Source organism: Mesocricetus auratus, unplaced genomic scaffold, assembly GCF_017639785.1.
Source record: "Mesocricetus auratus isolate SY011 unplaced genomic scaffold, BCM_Maur_2.0 Super-Scaffold_100004, whole genome shotgun sequence".
Taxonomy (NCBI): domain Eukaryota; kingdom Metazoa; phylum Chordata; class Mammalia; order Rodentia; family Cricetidae; genus Mesocricetus; species Mesocricetus auratus.
Window position 1 is genome coordinate 86857178 of NW_024429189.1, and position 23456 is coordinate 86880633.

Below are 23456 nucleotides of genomic sequence, written 5' to 3' on the forward strand. Positions count from 1 at the left end.
AAGAAAGAAAATCCAAATAAAGATTGAGACAGGGGAAACACCCTGAGCAAGAACATCAGCTGAGGGTAATCCCTGAGCTGAAGTCTGTCCTAAAGTTCCCCCTGTGCCTCCTACCTCAAGCCAAGGCAGCCATAGTGTGTGTGTGTGTGAGTGTGTGTGTGTGTGTGTGTGTGTGAGAGAGAGAGAGAGAGAGAGAGAGAGAGAGAGAGAGAGAGAGAGAGAGAGAGAGAGAGGAAAAAGTAATACATATGAAGGATTATGGTCAATGCAAAGGTAGTTAACGTCCAAAGACCAGTAAATAGAAAATAAGGCACAGGAATAGATTATAGGATAAGGCTAAGTATAGGGATGCATGCCTTCCTTTAATCCCAGCACTTGGGGAGGCAGAGGCAAGCAGATCTCTCTGTAAGTCTGAAGCCATTCACGTTTACATAGTGAAGTCCATGCCAGCCAGAGATGAGAGTAAGACCCTGTCTCAAACAAACAATAACCCAAAGCAAAACAAACGACTATAGTATAAAGAACAAACCTGGCTGGACCGACAGCCTCCAAAACAATACAGAGAAACCCTGTCTCCTAAAAACCAAAAAGAATGCAACAAACCAGGAGGCAGTGGCTCACGCCTTTAATCCCAGCACTTGGGAGGCAGAGGCAGGCGGACCTCTGTAAATTCGAGGCCAACCTTGTCTACAAAGTTACACAGAGAAACACTGTCTCAGAAAAAAAAAAGAATGCAACACATCTTTGCATCATTTAATAAATGTTCCACAGCATAAACAAATGCAACACATCTTCAACTAATATTTTACAACAGGTCCATAATTGAATTCTCTGAGGAATCCACCAAAAGTATTTAAGACAGGAAGTTTTAAGATTATATAATATGAGTTCAAACTATAAAAACTAATTAAATTTCCATAAGCAAGGAGCAGTCTGAAAATGGTACTGAGAAAACAATTCCATTTATAATATCATCAAAAAGAACAGAGTACTGAAGAATAAATTTAACCCTAAGACGTGTGTACTGAGACATGGTGAGATCATGAAATAGGGAGATTTTAAAAACTCCTGTCCTTAGAAAAGGAAACAAAAAGCCTTGTGTATTGACAGGCGAGAGACAGTACTGTGGCATCAGTTGCCTTAGGCCACCCCAAATCCATTCTGCTCAGAAAGAAAGTAGTTGCTTATGAGTCAGTGGTCATATGTACTGGCCAGGGGAGGCTTTCAACTCCTCTCAAAGCAACTGGAAACACGGGGCAGACCGGTGGGTGGGGTAAGCCCTCTGGACGGGGAAGCTAGCTGCAGAGGAAGCCCAGGGTTTGGAGAACTGGGAGGCCAGCCAGGGCCACTGTGACTATGCCCATCTGCAGTCTAACTTAAGTCCTTGGAAGATGGAGGGTCAGAGTGTGGCCCTCAGAGCCTTATAGGCCCCTAAGTAACCTCAGGTCTGCATCCCTGATGGCTTCGCCTCTGGGGCCCTGTGTTTCAGAACAGTCTTCAAGGCCTGCAGGATAGTGTCCTGGCTGTTCCGAATGTTGTAGTCACTGAGCTGAAGCAGATGGTCAAAATCTTCCTCTTTGTAAGTCATGTTGTACAGGATGTAAGGGGAGGTTTCCCCTGTGAGATCCACCTGCCCAGCCTTGAGCTCAGAGGGACTGCGCCGGACACCTGCCCAAGGGTGAGAGGAGAGTCAGGGACGGGACACAGGCTTGCACAGGTGGGCGGGGCAGGACACAGGGGCTGGCACAGGTGGGCGGGGCAGGACACAGGGGCTGGCACAGGTGGGCGGGGCGAAGCCTCTCAGGCAGGCCCGGGGAAGCTGAGCCCTGTGCAAGGGGTCCTTGCTTTTCCTTTCACCCAGAAATACAAATTGGGTGGTAAGAAATGACTCTGAAGTGAGAGGAGTTTGTCACCCTTAGACTCCCACAGCGTGACACTCCTCCCACGGTTTAGACAGCTCATGGGACTAATCATGACTTCTCAGGAAGCTAGAAGCTGCCACAATGAGGAATAATGTGATCAATGAATGGATTCAGAAGCTCCTGGTGAGAACAAAGAGAGGAATTTTTCTTGGAATTCTGAGACTTGACTAAGGGTAAAACTGGAAGCCCAGCAAGGGCGGTGGCGGCACACGCCTGTAATCCCATCACTCGGGAGGCAAAGGCAGGAGGATCTCTCTGAGTTTGAGGCCAGCCTGATCTACAAAGCTACATAGAGAAACCCTGGCTCAAAACAACCCAAAACAAAGCAAAAAAACCCTAAGGCAGGATGGTAAGTCCCAGACCTGGTCTAACCCTGAGGTCACAGACAGCCTGGGCAACTTTAAAGCCTGGGCTGGGGATGTAGTTGCTGAGCACTTGCCAGTATGCAGGAGGCCTTAGATTTTATACACGGTATAGGAGAAGAAAGAGAAATGGGTTTGGAAAGATGACTGATCAGTTAAGAGCACTGCTGCTCTTCCAGAGGATCCAGGCTTGATTCCCAGCTCCACACGGCAGCTCACAACCATCTGTGACTTCAGTTCCAGGGGGTCTGATGCCCCCTCTGGCCTCCTTGGGCACCAGAGTGTGCCCAAGATATTCATTCGGGCAAAAGCCCATATTTTAAAAAGAAAAAGGAAGGAAGGAAGGAAGGAAAAGAAGAAAAAGTAGAACCAGAAGCCAAGTGTGACAGCACACACTAGTAATCCCAGCACTCAGGAAGGTGTGGCCAGAGGACTGCTACGAAGTTGAGGCCACATAGTGAGTACCAGAGTACCAGGTCAGGTGAGGCTATGCAGAAAGACCGTATACCAAAAAAAGAAAAAGAGTAAAACTGCAAGATATTATGATAGCAGGTAAAAAACTGGGAATAATGCACAAAGGCAGACATTAAATTTTCCTACCCAGAGAAGATAAATTCTGACAAGTTGGTGGAAATGAGGCTAGGAAGGAATGTGATAAGGGCTTAGATTTGAGGGGCACTCCAAGAAAGGCCCAGGTCCCTGAGGAGGGGCCCCGGGCCACACAGGGTGGGAAAGCAGAGGGGCCAGGACACTGTGTGGGCATTAGTAGCCTAGGCTAGGGAGGCGTGGCTAGGCCGAGGAGGCGTGGCCAAAGAGTCAGAAGAACAATTAAAAACCTTTCCTGGAGGGCAAAGGAAGGGAATGATGGCCTCACCGGGGGCTGAGTAGTCCCTGAAGGAGCCGTTGACCAGTGGGAAGTGCAGCAGAGCAGGTGCCTCAGGGCAGGTGGGGTCTGAGAAAAAGTGGCATTCCTGGGGCTGGCGTTGGTCCTCGGGGCTGGGCTCCACGTGGGGGAAGGGCAGGCCCTGAGCTCTGCAGTATGCCTCAGATTGCTGCAGCCCCTAGAGGAGCAGGGGAAAGCAGAGGAAGCTGTGTCGCTCAGCTCCATGCCGGGTCTGTTCCAGACCCCACTTGCTCCCTCAGCATCAAGACAGCAGTCTGGCCCGGTCGTGAGTTACTCAGGCCTCGGAGGGAATCCAAGGATCTGGGTAGTTCAAAGTTATAGGCAAGGATGAAGACCCAGCAGCCATACCCACCCTCTTCCTGTCATTGCACCATCAGTGGGGTCTTAGACCTGGAGGCCTTCAGCCAGGAACCTAGATGTGCATGCCTGCATTACTGCTGCCCAGAGTTCCCAGAGAAAGTTGAGAGCTGGCTGTGGAGGTGCTTGGGATCTCCTGCCAGCTCTGTCCAGCTATTCTATCCCAAAGAGGTTCCATTCCCCTGTCTAGGGTCACCACCACTGCCCTTCCCAACAGAGGACCCAGGAAGAGCCTGTGGATTACAGCGTCTTCCCTTAGTCATGGGAAGTATGGGGCCGTGGCACAGTGGCCCAGCTGCTCATCCATGGAGGGGAGTCTGGCCAGACAGAGGGTTCCCACAGAGTGACTAGGCACCTCAAAGGGCGAGAATTGGGAGTAGCTGAAGGAGAGTATGAGATCCACTTGGCGACCGGGGCGGAGCATGGAGGGACAGCTGTTGTTGATGAAGTAGGCAGCGTCCACTAGGCAGAGCCGAGTGTCCTGTGGGGTCAGCTGATTGGGGGAGTTATCCAGGTGGCAATCTGATAGGAAAGGCGATGCTAGTTAGAAGCAGCCACCTTTGGATAGGTAGCCCCCACACCCCTCTGACCCCATTTCCCTCCCTGTCCCCTTCTTATGCCTGTCTGGTGTCACTCTCTGAATTCAGGTCCCCTAAGCCCCACAATGGGATCTCCAGACCACACTCCAAAAGTATATTTCTCCACAAACCTCTGCCGGCTAGCAGCCATAGCTCAACCCCAACCAGAAGCCTGCCTGGCCTTGTGGGGACATGTGGCCATGGACCTTACCTGCCCAGGTGGAGAAGTCTTTCTGGTCACGGTAGTCCCGGTGCAGCTGGAGGCCATGGAGGAAGTTGGCACTGCATTGGTGGAATGGCCGGCCACTCAGAAAGCCTTTAAATGCCTGGGCCAGCGCTGTTCCAGGTTGCAGCCATGAGGCCTCCACACAGGAGGAGGTTCCTGCTGAGGCAGAGGACTCCTCTGCAATAAGAGAAACAGGCATTGCTTGTTATATGAGGGGCCCCAAAAGGCCTCTCCTCCACCAGCCTCAAAAAGGGAGAGGCCTCATCCCAGGTCCCCACCTCTAGCACCCTCTTCTACCTGAGTTCTGGACATCCACAATGGCATTCTTCCAGTCTTTCCCAGAGGTGACATCATACCAGATATCCATCAAGTTCACGGAGAAAATGTTGCTCCAGATACCTGAAGACCAAATTCCCCAAACCAAATAGAGTCCTTAGATTCCTGAACCCCGTCTTTCCCGCATGAACACCGAATGATCCCCGTTCTTGGGTGCCAATGGAAAATGGGCATGAGGAGAGAGCAGCTCCTGCAAAGGGTCTTCCCACTGCCCACCTGTCCCTCACCCTGGGGCTCTGCTCACCTTCCAGAAAGCAGATCTGGGACTCAGGGAGCCTCTTCATCAGCCTTCCCATGAAGAACTCAGAGCCAAAGAGCTCAGGAGGGACAAAGCCTCCATATTTCAGGAACCCAACTTCGTAGGGAGAGAACTCCACCCATTCTAATGCCATGGGAAAGAGAGGCAGGGACGAGAGGGGGGTGGGGAAGGGGGCTCACATCACTGTTGAAGCCCAGTGATACTGCCCCTGCAGGCCTTTGACTTCCCCATCTGCACCAACCCTGCAGATGTGAGGAACGCATTTTCACTGGCTCCTGCCCACACCCAAGGATGGAGTATTCCCCAACTGACTGCTGGGCTCATCATCCTTCCAGAAGCTAGCCATTGTGTGCAGGAGTTGTGCTAATGGGATCTCTGGGGACTCTCAGGGCATGGAGAAGTTGTTAGAGGATGGAGCGGCGAGGGCTTTACCCTTGAAGTGCAGGGTATCCAGATTGTTCTCTTTGACATTGAGGCTCAAGTAGAGGGGCAGAGGGTTCTGACCCCGCTCCAGTGCAGCTCTCTGTCCTGACAGTTTCTGGGCTGTCACCTAGGGTTGGAAGCATGAGAACATGAGTGAGGAGGAGTATCTTGGGGGCAATAACTTCAACAGGCCCAGGGCAGGGTGGGGACACAGAGAGTAGTGAGGAGGCTGCAGCTCCATTGGGTTCTGGGAGTTATGAGTGGGTGTGTGTAGTCAGTTCTGATCAGTTCCATATGTGCCTACCATATCTCCAGGAAGAGTCATTCTCCAAGACCACGATACCAACAGCTCCTCATCTCCTCCCCATTCTTTCTTTACACACACACACACACACACACACACACACACACACACACACACACGCACACACAGAGAGAGATACACACAGAGACACACACAGAGATACATACACACACACAGATACATACACAGGCACACACACAGACATACACACAGACACAGAGACACACACACAGAAAGAGAGAGAGAGATACACACACAGAGATGCATACACAGGCACACACACACATCCCTTTCCAAGAAGCACACAGCAATCTGTTAACCCACATTATACGATATGCCAATGGATGCCAATGGATGTCCTTTTTAGGTTCACTTTACTGCATTTCAAGTCTGGGCTTCTTCCAAATGCTTTCCTGACATTCTCGCTCCACCCAACAAAAGATTAAGGAAAAAATGTTGAAACTGAGGCTGAGGATGTAACTCAGTTGATAGAACAATTCACCTAGCATGCATGAGACCCTGGGGTGAGCCTTCACAATACATAAAACAGGCATGGTGGTACATGCCTGTAATCCAAGCACTTGAGGGATAACAGCAAGAGGATTAAGAGTCTAAGGCCAGCCTCAGCTACATAGCAAATTAGATGCCAGTCTGGGCTACATGTCTCCAAACAATTACTATAAATTGTATACAGAAACTCATGCTGAAGTCATTATTAGAGGATCAAATGGCAATTAAATAAACATTTTCTTTATAGCTGGGATCAAACTGTTATTTTAGTACCTCATAAAATGTAGTCAAATAAGCTCCTCCCTCTATGTTAATTGCTGTTGCCACCAGACATAAGTCAGTTAGTAAAAGCACAGTACATTCTAAACAGAATATGAACTTAAACAGTAGGTCCAAAGGACACACAGGACACAATACAATAAAAACATTTCAAGTAGTTACATTGGCCTGATAAATTCAATGCTACTCCAATTAGAATCCAAACATTAATAGTGAAACATGACTAATTGATTCTATTATGAAGAGCAGAAGGCCAAAAGAAGCCAGAGAATTTTGAAAGAAGAGTCAAAATAGATGCTCATTGGTCATCAGAATTAGAACTCTGAAACAAGGTCTTTTACCCACATCAGGACCAATGCCTATAAGAACTCACAGAGACTGACAGTGTACATGCAGCCTGAGTAGATCTGCGCCAGATGGGTTCCAGTGCTGAGAGAAGTAGACACATGCCCCCATCCCTAACTTAGAAGCTCCTTCCAACTGATAGCCTCTGAGTTTTCTCCAACAGAGTATCTGAAATAAAAAACCAGTTGTCTCCAACGGGTTCTCTATGGGGATATAATCCACTCAAGGGCAGGCCCCATGCCCAACAGAAGATGGTCAACACAAAACAAACTCAGTGGCATCCTTGGATGTTCTTTGTCTCATATTTTTTTGTCAAGGCATCATCATCATCTCCTCCTCCTCCTCCTCCCCCTCTTTCTCCTCCTCTTCCCTCTCCTCCTCCTTCTTCATCTTACAGGTCCTTTGTGTGTATTAGAGCGTCTGGTTTTGTGTTTTTATGGGACTCCTGTGTCTTTGAACATGTGTTTCTGTGTCTATATATGCTTCTGTGTTTTTTAGTAGCTCTTTCTCTTCTGCTTGTTTGCTTTGTTCTGTTCAGATGTGTTTGCTTTTGTTTTATCTTATTTTGTTATTGTTCTTCAGCGGTCTGTATGTTTTCTTTCTAATGAGAGAGAAAAAGGGTGTGGATGTAGATCGAGGGGGAGATGGGGAGGATATAGGAGCTGGGGGAAGGAAAACCATAGTAAGAATCTATTGTATAAAAAATCTATTTTTGATAAAAGAAAATAACTATGTGTTGTGAAATAATCGTTTTGTACACTGTGAAGAAGTGTCACTTGAATTGGTTTAATAAAAAGCTAAATGGCCAATAATTAGACAGGATTTTCAGGGGCAGAGAGAATACCTTGAAGAAAGATGGAAAGACACCATGAGATGCAGAGTCAGCAGAATGGACACTTCAATGGTGAAGTAATAAAGCCATGAGACAGAAAGTAAATTAATAGAAATGGGTTATTTAAGTTATAAGAGTTAGTTAGAAACAAGCCTAAGCTATTGGCCAAGCTTTCATAAGTCTCTATGTCATTATTGGAGTTGACAGTCCAACGAAAAATCTATTTACAGCTGTGTTGCTGACAGTGATCTACAGATCCAATCAATCCCTCTTTAAATTTTAATGACATTCTTTACAGAACTCAGGGTGGGTCCCAAAATTCACATGGAAGCACACACACACACACACACACACACACACACACACACACACACTAAATAGCCACAGCAATTCTGATAAAGAAAAAAAAAGAGCCACACTGGAGATATTAAAATACTGGATCTCAAATTATACTATAGAGCCACAGAAACAAAACAAAAATAGCATGGTACTGGCATAGAAACAGAGACCTGTAGATTGATGGAACAAAAGATCCAGAAATATATACGTACAGACGCAGTCTCCTGATTTTTGATAAAAGTGGAAAAATACTTTGGAGAAAATATGGTCTCATCAACAATGGTGTGCTGGGGAACTGTACATTCATGTGTATAAGAACAAAACTAATTCCCTGTGTCTTACTCCATACAAAATCAATTTAAAATGGATCAAAGACTTTAACTTTGAAACCAATATAGGAAAACACTCCAATGTCCCAGGAAACAATAGCAAAAATCAACGGATGGGAATCTAATAAATTAGTTTCTTTGTAGCAAATGACACAACCATCAGAGGGGAGAGACTGTCTACAGAACAGTGGGAAAATGTTGTCTGTGAATCACCTGATGGGATTGATATTTAGAATATATAAGAGCTCAAAATATTAAATACTCCAGACCCTATAATCTAATTTACAAATGGAAAAATTCTTAAAAGAAGCACAAATGTCCAATAAATATGTGATTCAGCATCATTAGGCATAAAGGAAATACAAGTCAAAACCACCGAGATGCCATCTTACTCAAGTCTCAGTGCTTATTATCAAGAAAACGAACAGCAATCCATTAGGATTTGTGGGGAAAGGAAGACACACTGCTTCTGGGAATGTAAATCAGAGGGTCACTATGGACATGAGTATGGAGGTTCTAAAAAAAACAAAAGCAGAGGGATGGCAAATGAGAAAAATCTACTTAAAAATAGAACTACCACACCTGAAGCATTTCTGGGCATCTGCCCAAAGGCACTAAGTCAGCAAGCACAGTGATGCCTACAACACCATATTCATTGCTACGTGTTTATGAAAGTCAAGTTTCAGAACCAGCTTTGATGTCCACTGTCAGATGAATAGGCACAGGAAATGCGACATATATACAAGGGAGTGCCTTCAGCCATGAAGAAAAAAATACATTCAACTATAGGTCACTGTGTCTAGAAAAACAAGCCAGCCTCAGAAAAGCACATTATTTTCTCTCATGTGGAATCAGACTTGTTTTTAAAGACCTTGGAAGAGGAAGGGGACCAGGAGGATGAGGAGGAGAGACAAGAGAGGGTATTAAAGAATTAATATGCTGGGGGGGAGGGCATGGGAGGAGGGGAGGGAATGGGAGAGGGACCTGGAACTGACTTATGAAGCAACCTCGTTTCTTATCTAAATTTAAACTGGAAAATAAAATATAAAAAAAGAATTAATATGCTAAGCTCATTACATACACAGACAGAAATGTCATATGGAACCCATTATTCTATACAACAAATCTACATCAATCAGAAATAAAAATGATCTTACAAAGAAGAAAAATCCTCAAAACTCAGATTTTTTTTTTGAGACAGGGTTTCTGGAGGCTTTGGAGGCTGTCCTGGAACTAGCTCTTGTAGACCAGGCTGGTCTCGAACTCACAGAGATCCGCCTGCTTCTGCCTCCCAAGTGCTGGGATTAAAGGCATGCGCCACCGCCGCCCAGCTAGATGTTTTCTTTTTTTGTGGGTTTGTTTTGTTTTGTTTATTGAGACCGTGTTTTATTGTGCAGCCCTGGCTGTCCTGGAACTAACTCTGTAGATCAGGCTGGCCTCAAACTCACAGAGATCTGACTGCCTCTGTCTCCCAAGAGCTCTCAGCCTCCACAGATGAGGAGACTGAGGGAAAAAGGTAAACTAATTGCCTGAGGACACACCACTGGTAAAATGCACTGGGGTTAGAACCCAGAGAATCTGGCTTCAAAACCTATGCTTTGAACCCCACCCTAATGGTGAAGAAAATAACATTTCATACTGAGTTACACATCAAATGCCATTCTAGTAATCAAGCTGACCAACGCAAAAGCCTTGCTTGCTTAACTGATCGAATTTCAGTTCTTGGGAGGTCCAGAAATTTCATAGCAATTAATTGAAGAACTCTCTGAGAAAGACAGCATTCTGGCCTTGGGCAGACACTACCCTCACATTCTGGCCTTGGGCAGACACTACCCTCACATTCTGACATTGGACAGACACTACCCTCACATTCTGACATTGGACAGACACTACCCTCACATTCTGACATTGGACAGACACTACCCTCACATTCTGACATTGGACAGACACTACCCTCACATGCTGACATTGGGCAGACACTACCCTCACATTCTGGCTTAGGACAGACACTATCCTCACATTCTGACATTGGACAGACACTACCCTTACATTCTGACATTGGACAGACACTACCCTCACATTCTGGCTTAGGACAGACACTACCCTCACATTCTGACATTGGACAGACACTACCCTCACATTCTGACATTGGGCAGACACTACCCTCACATTCTGACATTGGGCAGACACTACCCTCACATTCTGACACTGGACAGACACTACCCTCATATTCTGACATTGGACAGACACTACCCTCATATTCTGACATTGGACAGACACTACCCTCATATTCTGGCTTAGGACAGACACTACCCTCACATTCTGACATTGGGCAGACACTACCCTCACATTCTGGCTTAGGACAGATACTACCTTCATATTCTTTTTGTGTATTTGTTTGTTTGAGACAGAGTCCCCCAGTGTGCCAGGCTTGCCTCACATTCATTGTGTAGCCTCTGCTGGCCTTGAACCCCTTCCTGCTGACCTCCCACGTGCTGAGATCCAATGCATTCTCTCAGAGCCTCTTCCACCCTCAAGAGACCATGCCACGGTGCTGTGCACACAGCATACCTGCCCATGCAGCTTGGATTCCAACACCAGGCCCCACAGGTCTGCTGTGGTGGTGGTGTGGCCCTGTTCTGCCCGAAGCTTCAGTGCCTGGTGGTAGCTTGCCAAGTTTTCAGGGGAGAATTCCCTCCACAGGCTCTTAGCCACATGTTCCCTGGCATGGCTGATGGGTCCGTCCAGGTCCTTCTGTGACCATTCTGGATCCTGGTACAGGTGGGCCATTGTCCTGGAGGGCAGGGTCACAAGGGAATAAAAGGTAGGGCCCAGCACAGGCTCTGCAACCCCACCCTGTGCCTAATCCCTAAAGGAGGGGTTGCTGAGCTCCCACTGCCTAGAAGGTCCACCTGGAGACATGCCTTGGGATTTCCTTCTAGTCCTGGGCTGTCCTGGGTATGAAATGGGCCTTGTATAGGTTTGCTGTGGTTTGGGGTTTGTTTGCTGGTTTGAAAATGATGTGAGCCCTAAGCTGAAGGTCCTAGTGTGAGGTGGCCTTAGGCCAGTGCCTGCATGTGCTGCCTTCTGTCAGCCTGTGAGTGTGTATCTTATCACACAGGTTTGGATATGAACCAATTGAGAGTCAGAGAAATTGTCCAAGGCTACCCAAGCCTGCAGATAGTCTGCCAAAAGCAAATCCAGCCTCCTCTGGGCCCTCCTTCCTGCTCCTTAGTACATAGGAAAAGCCCTATGATGTCACTGTGCATGACTTCCTGTTAAGTCTGTTTCTTCCTTTTGAGAAAGCTGCTTGGTCCCCATCAGGTCATACTGCTGTATCCACATAGGATCCCCATACAAAGGCCCCCTGACATCCACTCTGTCCCTACTCTGAGCCCTGGTCATTTCTAAATTTTTTTTTTGGTTTTTTTGAGACAGGGTTTCTCTGTATTGTTTTGGAGACTGTCCTGGAACTCGCTCGGTAGACCAGGCTGGCCTCGAACTCACAAAGATCCGCCTGCCTCTGCCTCCCAAGTGCTAGGATTAAAGGCTTGCACCACCAACGCCCGGCTTTTTTTTTTTTTGGTCATTTCTGATGTTCCAGTCTCTGTGACCCTTACCATGTAGAGCCTGAGATGCCACTGAAATAAGTCACACAGTCCAGGAGTCCCAACTTCTGAAGCGCTAATAGGTGGCCATAGAGTGATACCATAGCCCGGACACCTCCTCCCTCAGCCATGATGCCCACAACAGGAACCTGGACCACACAGAGATGCAGACTTGCTTAACAAGATGGAAATAAGCTGCCCTCTGCCTCACTCAGGGACCCGGCCTGTTCCCTGCCTCCAGGAAAGGGCCTTGTAGTCAGGGACTGATGGAGTTATCATAGGTCTGAGGGACAGCCCTCAGCACAGAGCAGAGCCCCATAGAGATCAGGAGCCCCATCCTCCCCAACAGTCCACCTCCACTCTTTTAAGAATGGAAGAGCACCGATCAGCCCAAAATTTCTATACCCACATCCCTGCTGTCCCCCCAAACCTCATCTTCCTTCAAGTCTTCATCCAATCGCAGGGCCTGCTTCAAGGCGGCGGCCACCACCCGCTTCCTCCTGCTCAGGAAGGCCTGCTCCTCTGGGCAGAGCCCACAGCCCAGCCGCACAGCCAGTTCCTTGGGGCTGAGATGGTGGAGAAAACTGCATAGGTCACTCTTTGGGTGACCAAGCTGTGGTGAGCTTCTGAAAAAACCTCCCTCTACCTGCAAAAAGCACCTGTTGCATAGCAAGTCCCCCTCTTGGTCCCACAGAGATCAGTGTCCTTACCAGCAGTCTGTCCTAAGCTGCAGCTTCACTTCTGGGACCTGAAATCAAAGCCAGAGACTCTGTTCAGAACATCCTACACCCTGCAGGAGACATAGGTATCTCTGGGGCGTGTAACATCTCCGTTCCATTCCTATTGGCACGTCCCCTCCAGCTGAGGCCACTTACATTTGTAGCAGGAATGTCTACAGTCACCTCCTTCCCTGTGGTCAAGGACTTCAGGGGTACATTGAGGAGTATAGCTGAGGTATTTGAGTTCCAGCCATTGTTTCTGGAGCTCTGAAGGGAAACATTCATCCATTCATTCATTTATTCACTCATTCAACAAATTCTGAGTGTCTATACTGCAAACCAGACAGCCCTTCCCTGATAATACAAAACTAATTATAATCATAAATAATGATGGCTGATACTACTTGCAAAGACACTGTTCTTACTAAATCAAATGTCAATTTGTAAAGAAATGGGTCATGGCTGGGAGTGGTGGTGCATGCCTTTAATCCTAGCTCTTGGGAGGCAGAGACAGGTGAATCTCTGAATTTGAGGCCAGCCTGGTCTGCAGAGCCAGTTCCAAACCATCCACTAGTAAGACCCTCTCTAAAAATATTTTTCAAAATAAAAGAAATGGGTAATGTCAGTAGTGTGATGTCAGTAATGAGCTGATGTCAGTAGTGTGATGTCAGTAATGAGCTGATGTCAATAGTGTGATGTCAGTAGTGTGATGTCAGTAATGAGCTGATGTCAGTAGTGTGATGTCAGTAATGAGCTGATGTCAGTAGTGTGATGTCAGTACATCATAGCATTATAGGGTAGGATATTGTAAACAAAGGGGGTATGGGAATATGTCTGTAAGGAAGGGGGGTCCTGGAGGCCATCTCTGAAGAGTTGTTGTTTGGGTTAAGAAGGGGAGGAGAAGAAACCAGGGGCAAAAGAGGATGAGGAGGTATTGGAGGGACCCAGAAGACCCAAAAAGCACTTGGCATGTTTGAAAAACAAAGGGAGAGAAAGAAGGCTGGAGCATCAAGGAGGACCTTGAACAAAATGAGACAGTGGAGGTGGACAAGGCCAGGCTGCACAGACTGACTGTGTGAGCATGGACAGGTTTTTATTCTACCAACACTAGTTCCTCTGACGGAGAAGCCATCAGAGCACCAAAAGATTGACACCATGTAGCTGTGCCCAAGCCCCTGTTGATGTTCCCTATCTTCCAGGGTATGGGACTAACTGAGAGAGGCTGACAAGAGCACAAGAGGCCTGATTTTTTTTTTTTTTGGTTTTACGAGACAGGGTTTCTCTGTTTTGGAGGCTGTCGGTCCAGCCTGGCCTCGAACTCACAGAGATCCGCCTGCCTCTGCCTCCCAAGTGGAGGCCTGATTTTTGTAGGGAAAAGGGCAGTGAAAGGCTAAGGATGGTGGGAGAGTTGGAGAGAGAGACTCACCCTCAGGCACCCACTCAGCTCTGTGTCTTGGCCCCTCAAGTAGTGGAAGCTGAAGGTAGAGGCTGTGTCCAGGGCAAATGTCTGTGTGTCTTCATATGACCCTTTCAGCACAAGCTCCAGCTCTAGTTTTTCCTGACCTAGGGAAGAGATGGAAAATATGAGAACAAGGGGGGAATGACCCTAGCTCCATCTTGGAACTGGGATACCAGCAAAAGTGCTTATTTGTAGAGGTGGAGGCTGGACCACAGTAAGCGGGACCCAAAGAGGGCCTTCCCCAGCCTGCTGCATGGCACAGACCCATGGGACTCCCACCTATGCCAGAGATGCCCCTTACCTTTCAGGCTCCCCAGCAGCCTATGCTCCCTACGGTCCAGGCAAAGTTCAGAAGTTCTCACCTGCTGCCATGGTGGTGCTCTCATCTCTGTCCAGACAGACATCCAGGCGTGACAGTTCTCGGGCCTGGGGCAGACCGCATCATTGGCAAGGTATCCCCAGGGCAAGCTGAGGTCCCCTCTACCTCAGCTCTGGGCCCCACTGAGTCTCAGTCAAACCCACCACACATGTAACAAGAAGTGGGGTTCGGAATGGACTAGACAGAAAACACCTCACCCATCTCTGACCTGCTGTAAACTGCTATGCCTGTTCTCCATCCCATGCCCACCCCACCCTATTCTTAGCTTTACTGAGTCTCTGGAAGCTCTGAAAGCCCCCAGCTCTCAGGCTCAGGTCTCTCTCTGCTACGTCTTCAGTCTTCATCCTACGGACTCCCAAGTAGTATGTGGGAACCCCGGGTCCTGGGCTGGAGGTGTCAGAGAAGTACTCAGAGCCACAGTGACCAGAGAATCCTTGATTATCCTCAGTTACACTGACTTGCCTTCCTATTCTCCCTGAAGCTCAGTGCCTGGTGTTGCTTTGTTCAGCCTTTCCAACAGAACCGGCTCTAACTACCCACTGCTGTCCCCACAGCCTCTGCACAGGTTACTCCACTGCATGGGATATTTTGTTGTATCTTTGACACGAAGTCTCAATATGTAGCCCTGGCAGGACTGGAACTCACTGTATAGACCAGGCTAGCCTCAAATCCATGGCAGACATCCACCACGGTGCCAGTTACACTGTGAATTCCTTTTAAAGGTGAACTAGCCATCAGACCAGCTCTTGCAAGCTCTGGGGTGAGTGCTCCTGAAAGTTCCTGAGGTGTGCTCCAGGGATAGCTTCAGGTTTTATTCACCTAATGTCTCCTGTTATGAACCCCACACCCAGTAGGCAGATTCCTATGCAGCACTCACCACCTTGTGGTCATTACTACCCACTGCAGTTTCATGGGATCTCGAGGAGCTAAGAGACAGGCTAACACATCACACTAGAAACTCCCTCCAAACCTCGGTGACCTCAATTTTAATAAATGAAGATGGGCCTGGCACGCAGGACTTCACTATGACTTTAAGGAAGTTAATCCCCAAGGACTCTGCTCATTGGCATAACTAAGTATCTTCAGAAAACACCTAAATTTTCTCCACAGTCCCTAGGTATCCAGTCAGAAGCCAGAACTGTCTCGGCACCGCCACCTGCCCCCTTTCAACTGCCCCTCAGCTCTAGACCCTCTAAGCCCCACAGCTTCAGGCAACCACCTGGTTGGTGATCTGGGGTCGTTTGAACACAAAGCCCTACCCTTGTCTTCTCCCTTTCCCTCCACGTCCCAGAATCCCAACCCCAATTTCCTCTCCTCTGAATCTCCCCGTCCGAGTCATAGGAAGGTCGTTACCACAAGAACATTGTTGGTGATGAGGTTTTCTGGAGGATCCAACCTGGAAAAGTCAAAACATCCATTCTGGATATACAGAAGCAAAAGAGTTCTGCATTCACCTGCTCTCGCTGTTTGAGTTCCCATCCACAGGGAATCGCCCTGGGTGACCCAAGATGAGGGGAGATGCCACTATGGAAGGCCGGGTGAAGGGAGAGCACAGGGCAGGGGAAGTGGCAGCCACCTCCTCCTTGATGCCAAGGGGACCCAGACCTCACTGGCAGGGGTGGAGAGGTGAAGGAGGGTGGCTCAGCTGGACACACCAACAAGGAATCTGGGTCAGGGCCAGTTTCCTGAGTAGGGCTCGTGTCCCCAGCCACTCCCTGGGCTGTTCATTCTTACTCACATTTTTTCCATCAGGAACTCTACATCTAACTCTTCTGGTCCCTGTAACCAATGGGGGCGAGCAAGTCATCAACATTCCCAGCTGACCCTGTTCTCTTAAAAACATATCCCACCGTCTACAGCAGTCTCTGAGGAAGGTGTGCGATTACAATTATTTCCAGTACAAACTGAGGAAATAGCAGTCTAGCTATTATTTAGCAAGATAAGCTCCTTGCTAAAATCCCCAAGGCTAGTGGGACTAGGAGGACATATCTTCCTTCTAGGTCCACAAACCCTAATGGGGCTGAAGGCAAAAGTCAAGCTCAGCCAAAGGTGACGCGAGGATATCCAGGTCTGATTTCTTTTCCCTGTTGAGGAGCCCCATGCCCCCCCACCCCCGCCGCGTGCGCTCCCCAACCCAAAATTCTCCCCTCCCCTCCCTAAGCCTGCAGCAGGAAGTCAAATCAGACCTTGGTGGAGCAGCCCTGAACCTCTTGTGCAGGAGTGATGAGCCTGCACTGCCCCCCTCGTGGTTGCACTGAGCAATGTTTTGAGGGCTATCCTGCAAGTGACTAAAAGATTAGCATGGAGTAATGCTGGAGGCACTATCTGCTAGACCAGCCCGTTTCCTGTTCCAATGAAAACCTGCTCCTGCCAGGTGAACGAGTGCAGCCAGCAGCATCCTGGCAACCAGGAAATGTTGAGCAATTTCCTCAGCCTGGAGCCGTCTCACCCACCTGAGGATTCAGGCGGAAGGTTTTCTGGAGCAGTTGGCCAGGGAAGATTTCTGAGACATCATAGGAAACTTTGAAGCAGATGTCATCTTTCACAATTAGGTCTTCATCATAGACAGTCAGTTCTAGAATGTTCTAAGGGCCAGGAAAATAACATAGTATCAATTTATTGCAACAATACCTCACATGCAAGTGTAAAAACAAGTATAAGGAAACCAGGTAAGGTCCTTAGTTCCTACTCACATTTTTTATTGAATATTTTATTTAGTATTTATACAAGAATATAAGGTGTTTGGATCCAATTTACCACCACCCCACCCCTCCCTTTCAATTCCTCCTTTATTCACAACTCCCCCCATCTTCACATATTTTCTCATGTTCTCTCCATCTCTCTCTCTGATTTATTACCTACTGAGTCATTTAGTACTGCCTGTATGCGCACAAGCACAGGACCATCTACTGGATGGTAGCCCCTCAGGGCCAGAATCCCTAGAGAAAGCTGACTCTTCTCCCAGCTGCCATCAACTGCTGATAGTTCCTGGGATGGGGCGGGACTTTATGAGCCCCTCCCTGACCCAAGTTCTGTTTTATCAAGAATAAAAGCAGACTGAGGGTTCACTCCTGTAATCACAGCCCTTGAGGGTTACTGCAGGAGGACTGGTCTGGCCTGAAATACACAAGGCTAGTCTCAAACACGTGTGTGTGTGTGTGTGTGTGTGTGTGTGTGTGTGTGTGTGTATGTGTGTGTGTGTGTAAGTATCTTGAAGAATTTCTTCCTAGGTAGAGCATGGTGGATCATGTCTGCAATCTAGCAGCCAGGAGGCAAAGATAGGAGAGTATTACTGTAAATTTAATACCAGCCTAGCTACTTAGTGAGATCTAAGCCTTCCAAACCTATGTAAAAAGAGCCTGTCTTAAAAAAGCAAAAGCAATCGGCTGGGTGTTGGTGGCACATGCCTTTGATCCCAGCACTCTGGAGGCAGAGTCAGGTGGATCTCTGTGAGTTCAAGGCCAGCATAGACCCTATCTGACATAACAAGACCCTTTTTGAAAATAGAAAACAAGAAAAAGAAAAAAACCAACAAACAAAAACATTTTTAAATTTCTTTGGGGGCAGGCAAAATGGTTCAGTGGGTAAAGGCACCTGCCAGCAAGGCAAAGGGAGAGACCGACTCCCAAAAAGTTGTTCCCTGACCTCCACATGTGGGCTGAGGTACCACAGAATAAACAAGCAAATGTAGTTTAAACTTGGGGAAAGCTTTCAACTCGTCTGCTTGGATAGTTCCCCAACACACCCCAACCGCAAGTGCTAAGCACTGTGTGACAGTTGTCTATAGTCCCCTTTAGCCCCACGGGGCCCGGCAAAGAGGAATGCTTTCTATTCCACATCATACATGGGTTTAGGGGGGAAGCAGCAGCTTGCCACACATCAGCCCCACAGCTTCACGCATGCTGTTGTCCACAGCACATAGTCTGGAACACAAAGACACCCCTCCCCTGAGTCCCCCCCCCCCCCCCAGTACCAGAACAATCCTGCTTGATCCCAAGACACTCCTGTGGGTGAAAGAGCCATGGGCTGTCTACAAGTGAGTGGCTAGAGCTACCCCGACCTTTACCTTGACCTGACTCTGGATGAGGAAGTTGAAGGTCTCATTCCATACAGGGTGACTGGAGTTGGTGACAGTTTTGGTCTTGAATTTCATTCCAGGAGCTGTTGGCAGCAGTAGAGTCACATATGGATCTGCCTTACTCACTGACAAAGTCAAGGGAACCATCCATCAGATGAGAGAACTCTGTACATCTTTTCTAGGGGTTTTGCCCAGGTTCCTATGGCAACCTCAGTATCCAAGGCAAACAGGCCCCACCCCAAAGAATGCCTGGTGCTTTCCCTTGGGATCCAGTTCCTATCCACAGATAATCACTCACACAGGTCAGCCCTAGGCAGACTCCGAGCCTCCAGGATCTTCACTGTGAGCTTCCAGAAGCCAGCAGCCTCCTCCTGCAAAGAGACCCTAAGCCCCTGAGTTCCCCGGCAGCCTCTCAAACCTGGAGATGCTGTCCAGGTTCTGGCCTTTGGGAAACACCTCTAGAAAACAAATAGCCGTTGTCTGTCGCTGTCCTTGGTGTTATGATTCTGACCTTTGCAATCATGGAATGGAAGATCACCTGGGGGTAGTTCTGGTAGGGTCTTCTCTTCAGACACAAAATCCCAAGTATGGTAGATGGTCACAGTCAGACCTTCCAGAGAGGGCTGTCCTTTTTTGAAGCAGTCCCCTCCCTGTCCCTTTGTGCCTCCAGGTGGGCTGGGCCAAGGGAACCCAATGGCCCTTGGTATTCACAACTCCCAAGTGTGAACGAATGGCTATCCTCTGAGCCAAGCAACTGCCATCTTTGGGAGTTCAGCTTTGCCCTCTTGCCAAAGGATTATTCCGGTGGTCTTTTTGTTTGTTTGTTTGTTTTTGTTTTTGTTTTTTTTTGGTTTTTCGAGACAGGGTTTCTCTGTGACTTTGGAGGCTGTCCTGGAACTAGCTCTTGTAGACCAGGCTGGCCTGGAATTCACAGAGATCCACCTGCCTCTGCCTCCCAAGTGCTGGGATTAAAGGCGTGCGCCACCAACGCCCGGCAATTCTGGTGGTCTTATTGACTGTTTACACCCCTCACAGAATAGGGAACATGGGACCCTCGCCTGAGCACCCAGAGACTCTCTTCTACCTGTTGCATGCAACTTCCATTAATGACACATGGCCTCCAGGAGGGCCACCTATGTAACCATGAGAAAGCCATCAATCCCTGCTTTTCTGATGTTTGGGGGGAGAAGCACCCACACTCCTTAGTTAACCCTTCACCTATGGGCTGATCATACTTCAGTTAGTTGTTGAGATCTTGGGAAGAGGGGTAGCCATTATTTATGTCTTTCCCCAGGAAGGAGTTTGAATAACACTGTGGCTCAATCATCTGTAACTCATTGGCCATGAGTTGCCAACTCCAAGAAGGTCGTGTCAGTACAGAGAATGGAGGGTGGAAGGCCATTGTGTGTTAAGATGCTCATGAGTCGAGTGAGACCTCAGATAAGCCCAAGAGAAAGCAAACGAGTGGGTGGCAAGAGAGCAGGAGGGCAGCAGTGTCCGGCTGGCAGAGCCCACACCAGCTGAAATCCCTAGCACTCCTGGGACTCCCTGTTTTCTTCAATTTGGGGTTGGTTACCCAGTTTTTTTTCTTGGTGACCTACAAAAACAGGCCCCATAATCTGAGGTGACTCACATGGGCCTGGCAGGATTCTGGGCTGACTGAAAGGAAAGCCATTGGCCTTGCGTCATCTTGACAGAGAGCCTGCCAAAAGGACCACATCTGTGGGTGCTTGGTTCCGTCAGGAAGAGTCCACATGGGGAGGACCCTTAGAATGGGTCTGTAGGAAGGACATTATGTGCAGTAGCAGCTCCCAGCTGAAGGGGGACTAACCGGGGCCATAGATGGCAGGATCCCCCCCCCACAAGGGGCACCACTTACATGAGGGCACATGACCCATTAGCTCTGGGGAGAATCCACTGAAGTGCCTCTGCATAAGAAAACCCCAGACTGGGCCTTCTGCCACCAAATTAGACCCACACTGACCCTGAATGAGAAAGAGCTCCTGGGACACTCATCTCCTCCCTCCCCATGTGCTCTCATCCAAGGCAGCCAGAAACTCATGGTGAGCAGAGGGCTCTGTAAGCAGGGAGACAGGTACTGCAAAGCTAAGATGCTTTCCTGCTGTGCCTCTGTCACTGCTCCACAGCCTGCCTGGCCAGAGGTTCTTGTGCCTCTGGAACATATCTGGTTTTGCACAGATGCTTCCTACTAGAGTCTGAGTGTGGGGAACCCAAAGCACTTCTGCCATAGGGAACTGCAAAGGGTGACATCCAAAGCAGAATGACTCAGAAGGTGGCCTGTCCCAGCACTTTCCCCTCCCGCTCTGTGGCTGTGTGCTGAATTTTCCTGTCATTTCTCTCTGTCCCTGTCTCTCTGTCTCTGTCTCTGTCTCTGTCTCTGTCTCTCTCTCTTTCTTTCTCTCTCTCTCTCTCTCTCTCACACACACACAAACACACACAGACACACAGATGTGATTAATTTTAGCAATGCCAGCAACATTCCAACCCCATAGTCCTTAAGCTAGAAGTAATGATTGTCAGGAAATCAGTCAATTTTTAGACACCTGGCTCCATGTCCTTCACTGCCTGACACACAGATGATGACTGAGATGATGCTGGCCTAGGAGCAGTGTGGGGTTTCAATGGCCCTCTCTGAGACAGAGGACCAGCACAGGCATCAGGGCCTCACTCACCTGCTTCTCCAGCCAGGCTAAGACCCCACAAACCCATAGCCCATGACTGCTTTAACAACTTGAGAAGGGTCTGGGAGATGGCTGTGCCTACTGCTCAAACAAGAGTCCCTGAATTGGGATTGATTCCCAGCCCAACATAGAAGCCAGACATGGTGTTGTGAGTCTCTAACCCAGTGCATGAGAGAAGAAAAAGAGAGAATCCCCACACACTTTCCCCTGTGACTGTGGTGGGGCTCAGCCGGAGTGCAGGGGGGCGGGGGACGGGCAAGGCAGATGCTGTGGCCAGAGCTCCCTGCCCAGTTCCTCAGAATCACACCAAAGCTCCTCACAGAACCAGTCTCTGGTGCCAACCACTCTCCTGCTACCAGGGAATGCTCCAGTCCCCAGTCAGCAGCAAAGAAGACCAGGAAGCAACCGTTGGAGCTCGCCTGTTTTGGGAGACATTTTGCCAGCTAGGAGGGCAGGACGTATTAGTCAATCATATTAGTCAAAAGTGCCCAATCCTGGAAACACCAGTTTCCAGCAAGGTGCTTCCCAGATATGGGGCAGATTCAGGTCCCCAAACTCCTGAACCTGAGTATTTGTTTACTCCTGGGTCTGGAGGAGGAAGGAGAAGGATAAGTGGCCTATCCCAGGGAAATCAGGTGGAACTCCAGGAATTTCACCAACCATTATGGGATGTGGGGCTCCTAAGAGGAGGGAGCAATAGAGTCAGGACCAGCCAGCCCCTCCACTACCCTGTCACATAGGGATGTCCCCACTGATGGCTGACTTGGGGATGGCAAGGACAACAAATCTTGTCTTCCAGTGGATACATCTCTCTCCACCTCCCCCCCCCACTCCCTGGTATCCAGTCTGCAGTGTCCAAGTCTTTTCCAGGATCTGCTTGCTCCACTGAGAAACCCATCAAGGTCTGCAAATGAAGAAAAGGGCCTTGGAGAACCACTTTGGATACTTCCTGGAGCACTAGGAACAGAGGAACTATTCCTGATGGCCTTGGTCTCTAGTACAGGAAGAGAACTCTGGGCTGAGAGGAGGAGCGAACAGTTTGTGGATTCCTTGGCCTAGATGCAGCCTCAGAGCTCTTGGGACCAGAAAACAATTGGCATGTAGATTTAAGATATTGAGACCCACAAGGCTCCAGCTAGTTCTAGGAAGACAGCTGGCCTGTGGCGGTGAGTAGTAGGCCCTAGGCCTGGTGAGTGCCCTGAGGCAGGAACAGAAGTAGCAGCCCTGAGAGAGCACCCCTAGGAGGATGCTCTGAGGGAGCACTCCTGAGGATGCTGCTGCCTGTTCACCATGGTGGTGAGCAGAAGCTGTCTCATGGTCCCTGGGTCTCCACTTCTGTGGGCACTGATTCCCTCCTACCCACTCCATTCCTCCAAACACCAATCCCTTTCCTTCAGCCCACACGGAGACTAATGCCACCCTCCTTTCAGGGACAGCATGCTTGTTGGTCCCAGGCTCTCCCTGATTGTTGGCCACTGTCCTGATACTGTTACCTGGTGAGGATGACCAGATAGTTTCTCAGATGACAAGCTCTCCATGCCAACCCGTCTATCTTGACTCCACAGCCAACTTCTTCCAAGACGCCAGCTCTCTGGCTGGGCGCAGTAACTGTCCCAATGGAATGGGGCCAGCTGTGATTCTCTGCCCATCCTGGAGGAACTGTGGTTCTATAGACAGGTAACTCCACCCCCAGGTCCCTACCACACAAGTACTTCTCATCTTCCTCAAAAGGTTGACTTAACCAGAAACCTCTGGCAGAACACCAGGCCTCATGGGCGGAGCGTTCTTCCTAGAGCTGAAGTGTCAGGAAAGAGGCACCAAGGAAGGATGGACAGACAGTGGGCAGAAGCTGGTTTCCCTGAGGCACGGGGCAATGCTGAAGAAATCTTTGTAGCTCAACCCTGTCTGAGTCAGGCTGGCCCTGGGGAAAAGGACTGGCTCCTGAGCTCACGTAAGAGGAAGGATCTCTTGGTGCACCGTAGAACAAGGAATTTAGGCTCTATGTAAAAAGCAACCGAGGTGGGCACCGTGCTCACAGCCCCTCGCCGCCACTGCCACTCACATTCTGCTTCAGCAGGGCTTCCCTTTTCTCCCTCCCTCCCTCCCTGTGTGTGTGTGTGTGTGTGTGTGTGTGTGTGTGTGTGTGTGTGTGTGTGGTGTTCACCAAACAGAAAACTGAGAGTGGTCTATGAACAAGTGAAAAGTG

The 23456-nt window shown here is 48.8% G+C and overlaps 1 protein-coding gene across 2 annotated transcripts; it reads right to left on the bottom strand.

Annotated features, from left to right (window-relative positions):
- Positions 1–715: 715 nt before the first annotated feature.
- On the bottom strand, positions 716–22898 carry Pla2g4d (phospholipase A2 group IVD). Of its 2 annotated transcripts, none has more exons than XM_040746089.1 (20): positions 22744–22898; positions 18847–18919; positions 18537–18631; positions 16924–17055; positions 16209–16249; positions 15824–15866; positions 14454–14517; positions 14059–14195; positions 12789–12899; positions 12624–12661; positions 12344–12479; positions 11926–12062; positions 10877–11099; positions 5377–5494; positions 4930–5067; positions 4647–4748; positions 4335–4526; positions 3901–4067; positions 3159–3345; positions 716–1668 (listed from the first exon to the last, which is right to left on the bottom strand). In XM_040746089.1, the coding sequence occupies exons 1-20, from the start codon at positions 22786–22788 to the stop codon at positions 1442–1444; spliced, it is 2406 nt and encodes an 801-aa protein (XP_040602023.1). In that variant the 5' UTR covers positions 22789–22898; the 3' UTR covers positions 716–1441. The 2 variants fall into 2 exon arrangements, with proteins under 2 accessions (XP_040602023.1, XP_040602022.1); XM_040746088.1 differs by having other exon boundaries at positions 18537–18673.
- Positions 22899–23456: the final 558 nt, after the last annotated feature.

What these genes read in the sequence shown, in the direction of transcription:
- Pla2g4d (XM_040746088.1), bottom strand. Translation starts at nt 22,788, where the DNA reads ATGGAGAGCTTGTCATCTGAGAAACTATCTGGTCATCCTCACCAG. An exon ending in TCATCCAGAGTCAGGTCAAG is followed by an intron (nt 17,056 to 18,536) that starts GTAAAGGTCGGG and finishes CCTGGCCCTTAG; the next exon opens with AACATTCTAGAACTGACTGT. An exon ending in AAGACTTGAAGGAAGATGAG is followed by an intron (nt 12,063 to 12,343) that starts GTTTGGGGGGAC and finishes TGTGTGGTCCAG; the next exon opens with GTTCCTGTTGTGGGCATCAT.